Source organism: Mobula birostris, chromosome 3 (assembly GCF_030028105.1).
Source record: "Mobula birostris isolate sMobBir1 chromosome 3, sMobBir1.hap1, whole genome shotgun sequence".
Taxonomy (NCBI): domain Eukaryota; kingdom Metazoa; phylum Chordata; class Chondrichthyes; order Myliobatiformes; family Myliobatidae; genus Mobula; species Mobula birostris.
In genome coordinates, this window is record NC_092372.1 from 157534418 (window position 1) to 157548586 (window position 14169).

General features: G+C 38.7%; 1 protein-coding gene across 6 annotated transcripts in view; it reads right to left on the reverse strand.

The window, feature by feature from the left end:
* LOC140195367 (growth factor receptor-bound protein 10-like) overlaps window positions 1-14169 on the reverse strand; it is a 229199-nt gene that overhangs the window by 102647 nt on the left and 112383 nt on the right. For all 6 annotated transcript variants that reach the window (XM_072253559.1, XM_072253558.1, XM_072253556.1 and 3 more), the window contains 2 exons: window positions 13267-13483; window positions 2248-2386 (listed from right to left, as the gene is read on the reverse strand). In XM_072253559.1, coding sequence (XP_072109660.1) covers window positions 2248-2386; window positions 13267-13483 — 356 coding nt within the window. The remainder of the gene's footprint in view (window positions 1-2247; window positions 2387-13266; window positions 13484-14169) is intronic.

The window sequence follows — 14169 nt, forward strand, 5'->3', positions numbered from 1 at the left end:
GGCTCTGTTATAGGAGTCAACTGGACACACTGGAGGCTGTGGTAGAACAAAGGACCCTACGGAAAATCCTGTAAATTCTGGACAATGTTTCTCACCCTCTGCATGCCACCTTGGCTGAACAGAGGAGTACCTTTAGTAATAGACCAAGGTAACTGTGCTGCTCCAAAGAGCACCATTTGAGATCATTCTTACCCTTGACCATTAGGCTCTATAACGAGTCAACCTATAGCCAGGGAAGTGATGACCCCCTCCTGCTAGACTGATGAAGGTAACTTATTTTTTAATCTTTCTTGCTTCTCTTCTAATATTTGTATATTTACATATCGGTGCACTTGTAACACTACTGTGACATTGTAATTTCCTTTAGGATTAATAAAGTATCTATCTATCTAAATGGCAGCAGACAACTTTGAGGCAACATTAACAATATTGTCATCCATTATTATGTAGTAATAGGACAATTAGAAAATCATAATCCGATTAATCAAGAAAGATGGTCTAATAAAAAGGAAAGAGCATTTGTCCCATTTATACATTTGTTTGAGGGTACAATTATCCAAAAAACAGATCTAATATATGTCATGTGTATGTACGGGGTCTTTCTTTTGTTACATTTAAAATGGTGACTTTGTTATGTTAATCTGGGGAATGCAGCTTTGTTGTGCTTTAACGCTGAAGAGAGTTTGTGCTAACAGTTTGTTTTACTTTAAAATGAGATAACAGGGTTCTATTAGCCAATAGGTGGTTATGTATCATTTTGTTTTCAGATACCATGCTATATGATATGACTGTGGACTGAGTTTTGGCGGGGAGTTGGAGAAGAGACGAGGAAGACCGCGGACATGTGGAGAGGCTCCAGTCGATCACTCAGGGTGGTCCCGAGCAGTGAGTCGACGGAATTCGGGTGGTCGTCTGAAGTCGAATTGAGCTCCAACGTAGCGCGCAAAGAACTTGGACTTTGATAATTGTTGGCGCCTTTTTTTTCATTACTTTCCTCTCTGTATCAAATGTATATTAATGTCATAGAATTAGTAATATCTATAAAGTGTATTTGTTAAAATTTACTGGGTGTGCTGGCTGATGATTGATGTTTGTGATTGATTCGGGCGGCAACCGACCCTGTGGGGAGTGTTGAGGCGGGTGCTGGGCTGGATTTCCCCTATACATATACAAGCCAATATAACTGAACGTTACATGTAAAAGATTTTGATAAATTGCCACATTACAGTTTACCCTACAAGATAAGCAGTTTATTCTTTTAAGGTATTATCTTAGTCCAGATTGAAAGCGCGCGGGAGAGATAGAGCAAGAGATCAAGGAACAAAGCTAGTGGACAGATATAACAAGTGATTAAAAGATAAATGGACGGAGAGTCTTTTGAGCCACATGAATGGACTTCCCTCTTATGACACTTGGAGTACTGCACAGAGTTCTAGTCTCATTGTTTAAAAATATATTTAAGGATATGTTTGATATATAGAGATTATTCATAGAAACTTCAAAAGATTATTGGGTTGAAGGAATTGTCTTGGGAAGAAAGACTGACGGAATTGGACCTATATACCTGTATATTAAAAAAATGAAGAGTTTTTCTTAATGAAGCAAAAGGATTGAGGAAATTTGACAAGGTGGAGTCTATGAAGATATTCACTCAGGCCAGATTAAATTTAAAACTAAGGGCATTGCCTCAGACTAAAGGGCAATTCTTTCGACCAACATAGGGATGAATTTTTATTGAGGCAGAAAACCTTTGGAATTCTCCATTGTAAAAAGTAGTGATTAAGCATATTCAAGGCTGAAACAGAATACAAAGGAATTAATCAAGGCAGGAATTGGAATCAAGACTACTGATCAAATTAGCCACAGCATTACTGAAACGCAGAGGTGGCTTAAGGGGATTTTAAGCCCACTCCTGTTCCAATTTCTTATAGTTTTAAATGGAAATTTTATTCATAAGCATGAGCTACAAATAGATTACTCCAGCCTGGGAAAATGCAAAGCAGTAACACTTATATATCTATTTGCAACTAGCAGCAGACCTTGTAAAAGGTCACTTTATGAATTTCTTTGTGTTGACAACAAGATTACCATCCAAGTAATTACTGAATTTCAATTGTTTACAATGTAAGTGAAAAATAATAAAATGTGTCTGCAAGGCACAGGAAGAAAAGTTAAGAAATAAATTACATTGGATATGCACTATAGTAACATGCATTTAACTTTGCCTAAAACAGCAATATTACTCACATGATTATGAGTAGGTGGACTCTGAGGCATGGAACTAGGTGTCAACACTGGAGAGCTAGCAGGGCTGCACAGTTCCGGAAATGGATTTGGGATAGCAGGCAATGATGATGTACGGAACTGATCTTCTTCCTGTAGTCTTCTGAAAATTGAGGAGGGCATAATGAAAAAGTTTCATTTACAAAACAGATATACATTGATGGGTGGATATGAGCAGAACTTCAACTTCAACTACTAAGAAAGGTAACTTGAAAAACAAAATTAATTGTAATACAATCCACCGCTGATAATTTGCAATATATTTTCATGAGATGGGTATACAAAAGATAAAGAAAAATAAACAGGAAAACAAGTTGGAATTTCCAGATAATAAAGCAGGACTGCAACAATTGAAGATTCTTTTCCCCTAAAGGCAAAGGAATGGGAAAAACAAGCTGAAAGATGTTGTTGTTAGGGTTGAGGAATTGCAAAAGAAAATGTTTCACTAATTTCCTATTCTGACTAAAGTTGTATCCCTTTGTATTGTAATATCTAAAATATTATTGCGAAAATCCATCCGAGATGAATTATTCACTAAATAGCTTTGTTACAACTAATGTCTAAAGGCTTGCTAGACACTGTCCAATTGATGAAAATCAAAGTTGAAAGAGATACTTATTCGGGGAGTTTAACAAATTGCAATTAATATTATTGAATGTTTGGGTATGACTCCAATCACAGACATACAATATTATTCAAAGCAGAATTATACTCTGAAAATGCATAATTTGCAATGCAATTTACCATCTGTGCTCCATTAAATTTCAAAATGTCCCAGCATCATCAGTAAAGCAGGCTTTGCTTTCAGCACAGTGGTATCTCTAACCATCTTCCAGGACACAATATAATCATTACTGTAACTCTTTATGCTGAATTTTCAGGAGACTGTATCTGTTAAAACTTTACATGATAATGAACCATTAGCTCCTGAGTCTGTGGTTCAACCTAAAGCAAATTTTAAATCCTGGCACTGGGGAAAAAAAGAAATCAATAGATATAATGATGTTCATAAGCCCTATGCAAAACAATATACATGAACTTCAAGCAATTTTGCAGTAGTTTACTGTTAAGATTTACAGTGCCTTTGAAAAGTATTCACCCCTTTGGAAGTTTTCATCTTTTATTGTTTTACAACATTGAATTACAGTGGATTTAATTTGGGTTTTCTTTTGGAAACTGATCAACAGAAAAAGATCCTTTCATGTCAAAGTGAAAACAGATCTCTACAAAGTGATCTAAATTATTTACAAATATAAAATAATTGATTGCATAAATATTCAACCTCCTTTAATATAACACATCATGACTGGTGCAGCCAATTGGTTTTAGAAGTCACATAATTAGTTAAATGGAGATCACCTTTGTGCAGTCAAGGTGTTTCAATTGATTGTAGTAAAAATACACCTGAATCTGAAAAGGTCCAACTGCTGGTGAGTCAGTATCCTGACAAAAATTACATCATGATGACAAAAGAACAGTCCCAAGCACTCCACGAAAGCACAAGTCAGGAGATGGATACAAGTACATTTCGAAGTCACTGAATATCCTTTGGAGTACAGTTCAGTCAATCATCAATAAATGGAAAGAATATGGCACAGCTGTAAATCTGCCTAGAGCAGGCTGTCCTCTAAAACTGAGTGACCATACAAAAAGGGGACTAGTGAGCGGGCCACCAAAGGACCTGTGGTAACGCTGGAGGAGTTACAAGCTTCAGTGGCTGAGATGGGAGACTGTGCATATAAATGTTGCCCTGGTGCTTCACCTGTTGCAGCTTTAAGGGAGAGTGGCATACAGAAAGCCACTGTTGAAAAAAAATTACATGAAATCTTGGCTAGAGTTTGCCAGAAGGCATCTGAGAGACTAAGAAGTCAGCAGGAAGGAGGTTCTATGGTCTGATGAAAGTAAAATTGAGCTTTCTGGCCATCAGACTAAACGCTATGTTTGGGACAAGCCAAAACACGCATCATCAAAATTACACTATCCCTACCATGAGGCATGGTGGTGGCTGCATCATACTGTGGGGATGCTTCACTTCACCAGGCCCTGGAAAGCTTGTGAAGGTAGAGCATAATATGAATGCAGCAAGATACAGAGAAATCCTGGAGGAACACTTGATGTCATCTGTAAGAGAACTGCGACTTGGGAGAAGATTTGCTTTCCAGCAAGACAATGACCCCAAGCATAAAGCCAGAACGACATAGGAATGTCTTAAAAACAACAAAGGTAATGTCCTGGAGTGGCCAAGTCAGAGTCCTGACCCTAATCCAATTGAGAACTTGTTCTGGACTTGAAATGGGCTGCTCACTCACAATCTGACAGAGCTTAAGCAGTTTTGTACAGAAGAATGGGGAAAAGGTGCAGTGTCCAGATGTGCAAAGCAGATAGAGACCTCTCCACACAGACTCAAGGCTGTAATTGCTGTCAAAGTTGTGACTACCAAATACTTGAAAGTGTAAATAATTACGTAATCAATTATTCTGTTTAATAATTGTAATAAATTTAGAGCCATTTGCAGAAAATGGTTTTCACTTTGACACGAAAGAGTCTTTGCTGTTGATCAGTGTCAAAAAAAGCCAAATTAAACAACTGTGATTCAATGCTGTAAATCAATAAAACATGAAAACTTCCGCTGGGAGGGGGGTGAGTAATTTTTATAGGTACTATAAGCATAAATTATCAACTATTATTACCTCAATGCATTTGCAGCAGCTAGCTGTGTTTTTTGTTTAAAATATATAAATGTGCATTAAACAGAATTAGAATCCAGTTGAGTATCAAAGGCATATGTTGTAAGATTTGCTGTTGAGCAGAAGTACATTGCAATACATATTTAAAAAACTATAAACTACAGTCAGAAATATCATCTATATATAACTAAATCAATTAGGTATTGCAACATCTAATGGCGGAGGGGGAAAAGATGTTCCTGAATCGCTGAGTGTGTGTCTTCAGTCTCCTGTACCTCCTCCGCAATGGTAGCAATGAGAAAGGGCATGTCCTGGGTGATGAGGGTCCTTAACAATCGATGCTACCTTTTTGGGGCAGCCCCTTTTGAAGGTGCCCATATTGGAGCGGGCTCAGTTTAGAACATCCGATCCTGTGTAGTGGCTCTCCACACCAGACTGTGATGCAACCAGTTAGAGAATGCTTTTCACAGTACATCTGTACAAATCTGCAAGAGTCTTTGGAGACATACCAATTATTTTCAAACCCTAATGAAATACTGCCGCTGTTGTGCCTTCTTTGCAATTGTATCAATATGTTGGACCCAGGATAGATCTTCAGAGATATAAACACCCAAGAACTTGAAACTGCTCACTGCTGCTTCAGAAGGAAATCAGAGGTCCATGAGCCAGTCTTCATTGAAGCATCAGAAGAATTAGTGTTATTATTTCAGAGGACCTGTCCTGGGTTCAGCATGTACATGCAATTACAAACAACATACATCAGCATCTCTACTTCGTTTGGATTTTGTGGAGGTTCGGCAAGACATCTAAAACTTTCAATAAAATTTGATATATGTGTAGTGGAGAGTACACAAATGCATCACAGCCTGTTATGGAAGCACCAATGCCCTTGAACAGAAAATCCTACAAAAAATAGCGGATACAGCTAAGTCCATCGTGTGTAAAGCCCTGCCCATCATTGAGCATATCTACATGAAACGCTGTCACAGGAAAGCAGCATCCATCATCAGGGACCCCGAACCACTCAGGACAAACTCTTTTCTTGCTGCTGCCATCAGGAAGAAGGTACAAGATCCTCAGGACTCACACCACAAGTTCAGGAACTGCTACTACCCGCAACCATCAGTTTCTTGAACCAAAAAGAGGATAACTTCAGTCAACTTCATTTGCCCCATTGTTGAAATATTTCTGCAACCAATGGATTCACTTTCAAGGACTCTTCGTCTCATGTTCTTCATATGTATTGCTTATTAATTTATTTATTATATTTCTTTCTTTTTGTATTTGCAGTTTGTTGTCATTCACACACTGGTTGAACACCCGCATTGGTGTGGTCTTTCATTGATTCCACTATGGTTATTAGCCTATTGAATCTGCCCGCAAGGAAATGAATCTCAGGGTTGTATATTATAACATACATGTACTTTGATAGTAAATTTAATTTGAACTTTAAACTTTGTTCATCCCTTGATTTAGATTTGCACAAGTTCCCTCAACTTGATAGAAAGGACAGGCAGCAGACGAGGCATAATCACAGCCAGTGGGAGGAGTTACAGGGCAACAAAGGCGTGGTGCAGTTAAAACAGAAAGCAGCAAATACTGGACTGAAAGCGTTGTATTTGAATGAACGCAGCATAAGTAAAACGGACGAACTTGAAATTCAGCTACAGACTGGCAAGTATGACGTCATGGCCATCTCTGAAACTTGGCTAAAGGATGGCTGCCACTGGCAGTTGAATGTCCAAGGATATAAAGTGTAACGGAAAGATAGGTTAGTAGGCAGAGGGGGTGGTGTGGCCCTGTGTATAAGAAATAATATTAAATCATTAGAAAGGGATGACATAGGATCAAAAGGTGTAGAGTCCCTATGGGATGAGTTAAGAAATGGCAAGGATAAAATGACCCTAATGGTGGTTTTATATAGACCTCCAAACAGCAGCCGGGAAGTGGATTACAAATTACAGCAGGAGATAGAAAAGATGTGTCAGAAGGGCAATGTCATGATAATTGTTAGGGATTTTAACATGAAAGTGGATTGGGAAAACCAGGCCAGTACTGGACCTCAAGAGAGAGAATCTATAGAATATCTAAGGGACGGCTTTTTAGAACAGTCTGTTGTTGAGCCCACGGGGGGATTGGCTGTACTGGATAGGATGTTGTGCAATTATCCGGAGGTGATAAAAGAGCTTAAGGTTAGGCACCCTTAGAGAACAGTGATCACAATATGATCAAATTCACTTTGAAATTTGAGAAGGAGAAACTAAATTCCAATGTGTCGGTACCTCAGTGGAATAAAGGAAATTACAATGGCATGAGAGAAGAACTGGCCAAGGTTGACTGGAAAGGGACACTAGCACAAAGGACAGCAGAGCAGCAATGGCTGAAGTTTCTGTGAAAAATGAGGGAAATGCAAGACAGATATATTCTAAATAAGAAGAAATTTTCAAATGGAAGAAGGACACTACCATGGTTGACAAGTGAAGTCAGAGCCAAAGTAAAAGCAAAAGAGAAGGCATACAAGGAAGCCAAAGCTAGTGGGAAAATAGAGGATTCGGAAGCTTTAAAAAGTTGCAGAAGGAAACTAAGAAGGTCATTAGGATGGAAAAGATGAATTATGAAAGGAAGCTGGTGACTAATATCAAAAAAAGATACTAAAAGCTTATTTAAGAATATAAAGAGTAAAGGAGAATTGAGAGTAGATATACGATCAATAGAAAATGATGCTGGAGATATTGTAATGATAGAAGCAGAGATGGCAGAGGAACTGAATGCGTATTTTGCATCAGTCTTCACAGTAGAAGACATCTGCAGTATACTAAACATTCAAGAGTTGCAGGGAAGTGAAGTATGAAAATTACAACTGAGAAGGTGCTCAGGAAGCTTAATGGTCTGTGGGTGGATAAATTTCCTGAACCTGATGGAATGCACCCTCTGGTTCTGAAGGAAGTTGCTGGAGAGATTGCGGAATCGTATATTTTTTGGAAAGTAAGGGACATTTTGCTGCCTATCAAAATGGTTTTAAAACTGGAAGATCAACAATGGAATCTGTTGCCCTCTTACATCATGATATTAAAAAAGCATTTCAAAATAGAGAAGTAATGGTAAGTGTACTTCTAGATATTGAAAGAGCATATGACTCACTACAGAAGGATGGCTTATTAATTAAACTCTATGGTGCGGGAATTAACATAGAAACATAGAAAATAGGTGCAGGAGTAGGCCATTCAGCCCTTCGAGCCTGCACCGCCATTTATTATGATCATGGCTGATCATCCAACTCAGAACCCTGCACCAGCCTTCCCTCCATACCCCCTGATCCCCGTAGCCACAAGGGCCATATCTAACTCCCTCTTAAATATAGCCAATGAACTGGCCTCAACTGTTTCCTGTGGCAGAGAATTCCACAGATTCACCACTCTCTGCGTGAAGAAGTTTTTCCTAATCTCGGTCCTAAAAGGCTTCTCCTTTATCCTCAAACTGTGATTAGAGGTAGAATGTTTAATTGCATCAAAGATTTCCTTAAGGAAAGGACAATTCAAGTAAGAATAGGCAGAACAAGCTCCAACTCAGTTAAAGTAGGTAATGGTACTCCTCAAGGAAGTGTCATTAGTCCAGTTCTTTTTAATGTCATGATAAATGATATCTTTGATCAGGTAGGGACAGGATTTGGTAAATCATTGTTTGCAGGTGACGGTGCAATCTGGAAAAGAGGAAGAAACATCAAGCATATATTAAAGCAGGTACAAAAGGCTTTAAGATTAGTTGAAAACTGGGCTAATAAATGGGGTTTCAGGATTTTTGCTTCTAAGTCCAAATATATGATTTTTAGCTTTAGAAGAAAGATTCCTGATTGTGAATTGTGTCTATCTGATTCTCCACTAGAAAAAGTCAAGGTATTCAAGTTTTTAGGTGTCTGGTTTGATGAAAGACTTACTTGGAGGGTTCATATAGATAAAACAATTGGAAAGTGTGAGAAGGTTATAAATGTTATGAGAAGTATTGCTGGATGCGACTGGGGAGCAGCGCAGGAAACTATGTACTTAATACATCTAGCTATTATTAGATCAGTTACAGATTATGGTTGTATTGCTTATGGTTCCGCTGCTACGGCAGTGCTTGGAAAACTAGACACTGTGCAATCCAAAGCACTTAGACTCTGTTGTGAAGCTTTTAGAACAACATCAGTCCTGGCATTATGTGTGGAGATGGGAGAAGTGCCTCTGCATTTAAGACAAATTCAGTTGGGCCTGCAGCATTGGGCAAAACTAAATGGATTCAATCACAGCTGTCCACCAAAGTGTCTTTTGCAGGGGATGTCGGAGAGCCAAAGTAAAACTAAAAGATACCCATTTTTAGATTTGGTTAATAACTGGGCTGTGAAATTGAAACTGACTGAGGAAGACATAGCTGACCAAATTTGCTTGCCATCCATTCCTTTTTGGCTCTTTCCAGAACCAGAAGTAGACCTATTCCTCCTTTTTCAGCTTCAAGGAAGCAGTGCAATTTCATCAGCGTTGATCACAAATAAATATTTAAATAATAAATGGGGATCTTATCTGAGGACTTTTACTGATGGCTCAGTGGACCCAGAGAGCAGTAGAGCAGGATTTGGGATGTATGTGTCTCAACTTGGAGTTAAGATTGGTCACTGGGTTTCAGATGGTGTTTGTCTTTGCAACAGAATTATTAGCAATCCTCTGGGCCTTGTGGTGGAGAGAAGACTCTCGACCACGTAGGGTTATCACCTGTTCAGATTCTGCTGTTGCCTTAGAGGTTATAAAAGGGAATAAATCAAAAGCTCGTCCTGACATAGTTATTGAGATTCTCTTAGTGTTGTTTAGCGTACGGAAGATGGGTTGTGCAGTTAGATTTTCACGGATACCTAGGTATGCTGGGGTGGAGGGAAATGAACTTGTGGATGGCATTGCAAAGTCTTCCTTACAGAGCAAGCAAGTAGAAATTAGAGTTCCCCTAGGCAGAGCAGAATTGAGAAGTAGGTTTAAAAAAGGTACAGAGAAGAAGTGGCAGGAGGATTGGAAAAATGAATTCAGGGGCAGGCATTATTTTTCTAGTCACCCACTAATTAAAAGGTAACAGTCTGAGACCTTTTTAAGTCGTAGAGATGTGGTGAAATTAACAAGACTTAGGTTGGGGCATTGTGGGTTAAACTATTATTTAAAGATAATAGGAAAACATCCTACTGCATTACGTGACTGTGGTAGTCCAGAGGCAGTCTGGCATGTTTTGCTGAGCTGTAATCGATACAAAATTGAAAGAAGCATGTTGTTCAAGAGGCTATCTGGCATAAATTCATTTTGGTTTTCTATTAAACCTTTGTTTGGCTATCAAGAGAAACAACATCTGATTGAAGAGTCTATTATTCAGTTTATACGTGAGACTAGGTTGTATTCGAGAATTTGAGTTCCTTGAAGTTCTATAATTAATTATATGTCCTGCGGAGGGCTGTAATACGCCTAAATGCGTCTAAACACCGGAAATAGAAAAGAAGACATCTTCAGTATACCAGACATTCAAGACTGTCAGAGAAGTGAAGCATGTACAGTGAAAATTATGACTGAGAAGGTGCTCAGGAAGCTTAATGGGCTGAGGGTGGATAAATCTCCTGGACCTGATGGAACGTACCCTCAGGTTCTGAAGGAAGTAGCTGGAGGCATTAACAATGATTTTCCAAGAGGTGATAGATTCTGGCATTGTACCAGATGACTGGAAAATTGCAAATGGTACTCCGCTATTTAAGAAGGGTGGGGGGCAGTAGAAAGGTAACTATAGACCTGTTAGCCTGACATCAGTGGTTGGGAAGTTGTTGGAATCAATTGTTTGGGATGAGATTACGGTATACCTGGAGGCACATGACAAGATAGGCCAAAGCCAGCATGATTTCCTTAAAGGAAAATCCTGCCCGACAAACCTACTGCAATTTTTTGAGGAAATTACAAGCAGGGCAGACAAAGGAGATGCAGTGGATGTGGTGTACTTGGATTTTCAGAAGGCCTTTGACAAGGTGCTGCACAAGAGGCTGCTTAGCAAGATAAGAGCCCATGAAATTACAGGGGAGTTACTAGCATGGGTGGAGCATTGGCTGATCAGCAGAAAGCAGAGGTAGGGAATAAAGGGGTCCCAGTCTGGCTGGCTGCCAGTTACCAGTGGAGTTCCACAGGGGTTGGTGTTGGGACCGCAGCTTTTTACGATGTACGCCAATGATTTGGGCTGTGAGATTAATGGATTTGTGGCTAAATTTGCCGATGATACAAAGATAAGTGGAGGCGCGGGTAGTACTGAGGGAACAGAGAGCCTGCAGAGAGACTTAGATAGCTTAGGGGAACGGGCAAAGTGGCAAATGAAATACAATGTTGGAAAATGAATGGTCATGCACCTTGCCGGAAGAACTAAACAGGAAGATTATATTTAGTTGGGGAGACAATTCAAAATGCAGAGATGCAAAGGGACTTCCAGATTGAGTCGGTGGTGAAGGCCACAAATGCAATGTTGGCATTCATTTCTGGAGATACAGAATATAAGAGCAGGGATGTGATGTTGAGGCTCTATAAGGAACACATGGATTCACATTAAGGTACTCAAAGAATGCCCTTATTGTATCTTGCCATTGTTGGACTACAATTCCCTTCATTAAGTTCATCGTCAGTGGGCTAGACAGGGACTCAGCAACGGTAATGCTTTTGAATATCATCAATTATGTTATTAGAATATCTTGGAGATGTTTTCCCTTCGTTCTTTTGTCCACATTTGGAACAAAGCTATAATGAGGTCTGAAGCTGAGCAGTCCTGGCAACATCAGAAAGAAGCTTAGTAGCACAACAACATGTGTTATAACCCTCTTTCTTAACTGAGGAAAAAGGTGGATATCACACCCATGAATTGTATTTATCATCTATTCCTAATTGGACGCTGTAGTTTGTTGTACAGAGTCCTTAACTTTCTGGATTTGTAATAATGAGATTTTCTACCCTGAAGGATATCAAATAGTGGTAAAGAAAGATTTTATTAACATTCCAGTAGTGTATGGGCCACCATAAATGGTAACAGATTTTTTAAACTCTCAATTTATTCTATTCACTTGAACTTAAATTACTCAGTAACTCTGTCTCTAGAACAGAAGTCCAGGTTCCTAGATAATAACCCAACAACTTAACAACCAAGTTTAATTACTCATGATGATGAAAGTAAACTCCAAGGCTAATGAGACTGATTGGATGCACACTGCATCATGCTGATAGGATACATTTGACAAATTTAACACATGGTTAGTGCCAGTGTCCTAACATGACTAGATCAGCTTGTCTGGAAGCTCCCCTTTTCCTTGACAGCAAGTCTCCAGCAATTCATTTAGGATGTTATCTGGCTCTTGAGCAATTGTTGCACAGGTATTTCTGGTCATTCCTTGACTTCACATGAAATAAATCAAAATGGTTTAATACCTGGCCTCTTTGAAGGCTGTTTTCTGATTCAGAAGGAAGCCAAAATGGACCATCCATTCTGTATATATTCTCAACATGTTCACAAATATTTCAGTCTTGCACTCATCTGGGATTCAATGTCATGAAGAACAGAGAAGTTCTTAGAACCACCACCCCTTGGCTTTGTATTTGTTCACTGCAGTTCAAAACTGGATGTGGCAAGACATCAAAACTTGGGTCTGTTAATCATAGGATTCAGAGCACAACTATTCATTTTCCTCCTATCCAAAAATCAACCATTCACTGCATACTCCCATTGTCTGTTACTCAGCTGACTTTGTATGTATCCCTTTTTATACCACGTGCTTCAACCTTGCTGATTAGCTTAAGATGTGACACCTAACGAAAAGTCTTCTGGCACATCAATTGCAGTTACCTCCAACTTTATACATTATCATCAAAAAGATCTACTAAATTGTATTAAGCATCATTTGTATTTAACAAATCCACAACAGTTTGCTCTAATTTATCCATTTTCCTGCAGGTAACAATTGTTTTTCTATATAACATTCACCACTCTCTAATCCTCTGATTTATGCCTTCAATATTTTGTCTACATGACAATTACAATGCATTCATGAATGACACAGTTAATAAAAAATATCTCATGTTAAATACTTCAATCATGATGGTACAATAAAATAAAAGTGCTCATGTGAATCATTAACATCAAGATGGTTTGTTTAAAATTAAATGATAAGTATTTGTTTCACAATTATTTCCTTTAATGACAGTAAGAGACTGTTTGTTAGATAAAGTACACTAAGTACCATAAGTAGTATAAATATTCTATGCCTTACCTAACTGCCAGAATGTGCATTGGCTGAGAACGTTGCAGCATCTGCCTTGGTGATGTTGGCTGTGGTGAATTTGCTCCTGAACTCATCAGTTGATTACAAACAGACGGACCATTCTGAATAAGTGGAGTAGTTTCTGATTGATTGCAACATATTGAATACAAACTGTCAAATGAAGAGTTCATATCATTCACCAAAGCCTCCAAGTCTACATCATCATCTGAAAGGGAAAAAAGAGCAACTTTTCAGAATAACTGTTTTCGTGTTCATAATCACTAGCTGAAAATATTCATTTAAATAATATAACTCCCTCAAAGGATAGACTCTGAACAATCCCACATGATACTTACCATTAGTGAAAGTCAACTTACACTAGAGTGCAAGTAAATACAAGGTATTGGTCATGTGAAGTCATTTTAAAATAGGGCACACAAGGATTTATCTTCTTAAAGAACAGCAAATCCCCTGGAATTTTCAACTGTCCTCATTTGGAATAAATGCTACATTAAATTCCTGTCCATTCACTCAGGTTTCAGGAGCAACATTTAAGGCACAACAAACAGGGACATAAAAAAAATACAAAGAGGTCACCTTGAATTTCTATTCTATTTTATGCAGTAGTTTACCTCTACTTCTGTACTTGGAAGTTCCTTACTCATTCAAATACCTGTCTAGATGTCTCCTAAATTTTGTTATTATTCCCACTTCCACCACCTCCTCTGGTAGCCCATTTCAGACACCAGCTATCTGTGTGAAAAAAGTAGCCCTCAGATCCCCTTTAAAATCTCTTTCCTGTGTATGCTCTCAGTTATAGACATCCCAGCCATGGGATACAGACTGGTCGTTTACCCATCCAAGAACTTTATATACTTCTCTCATGCCATCTCTCAACTTCCACCACTGCAG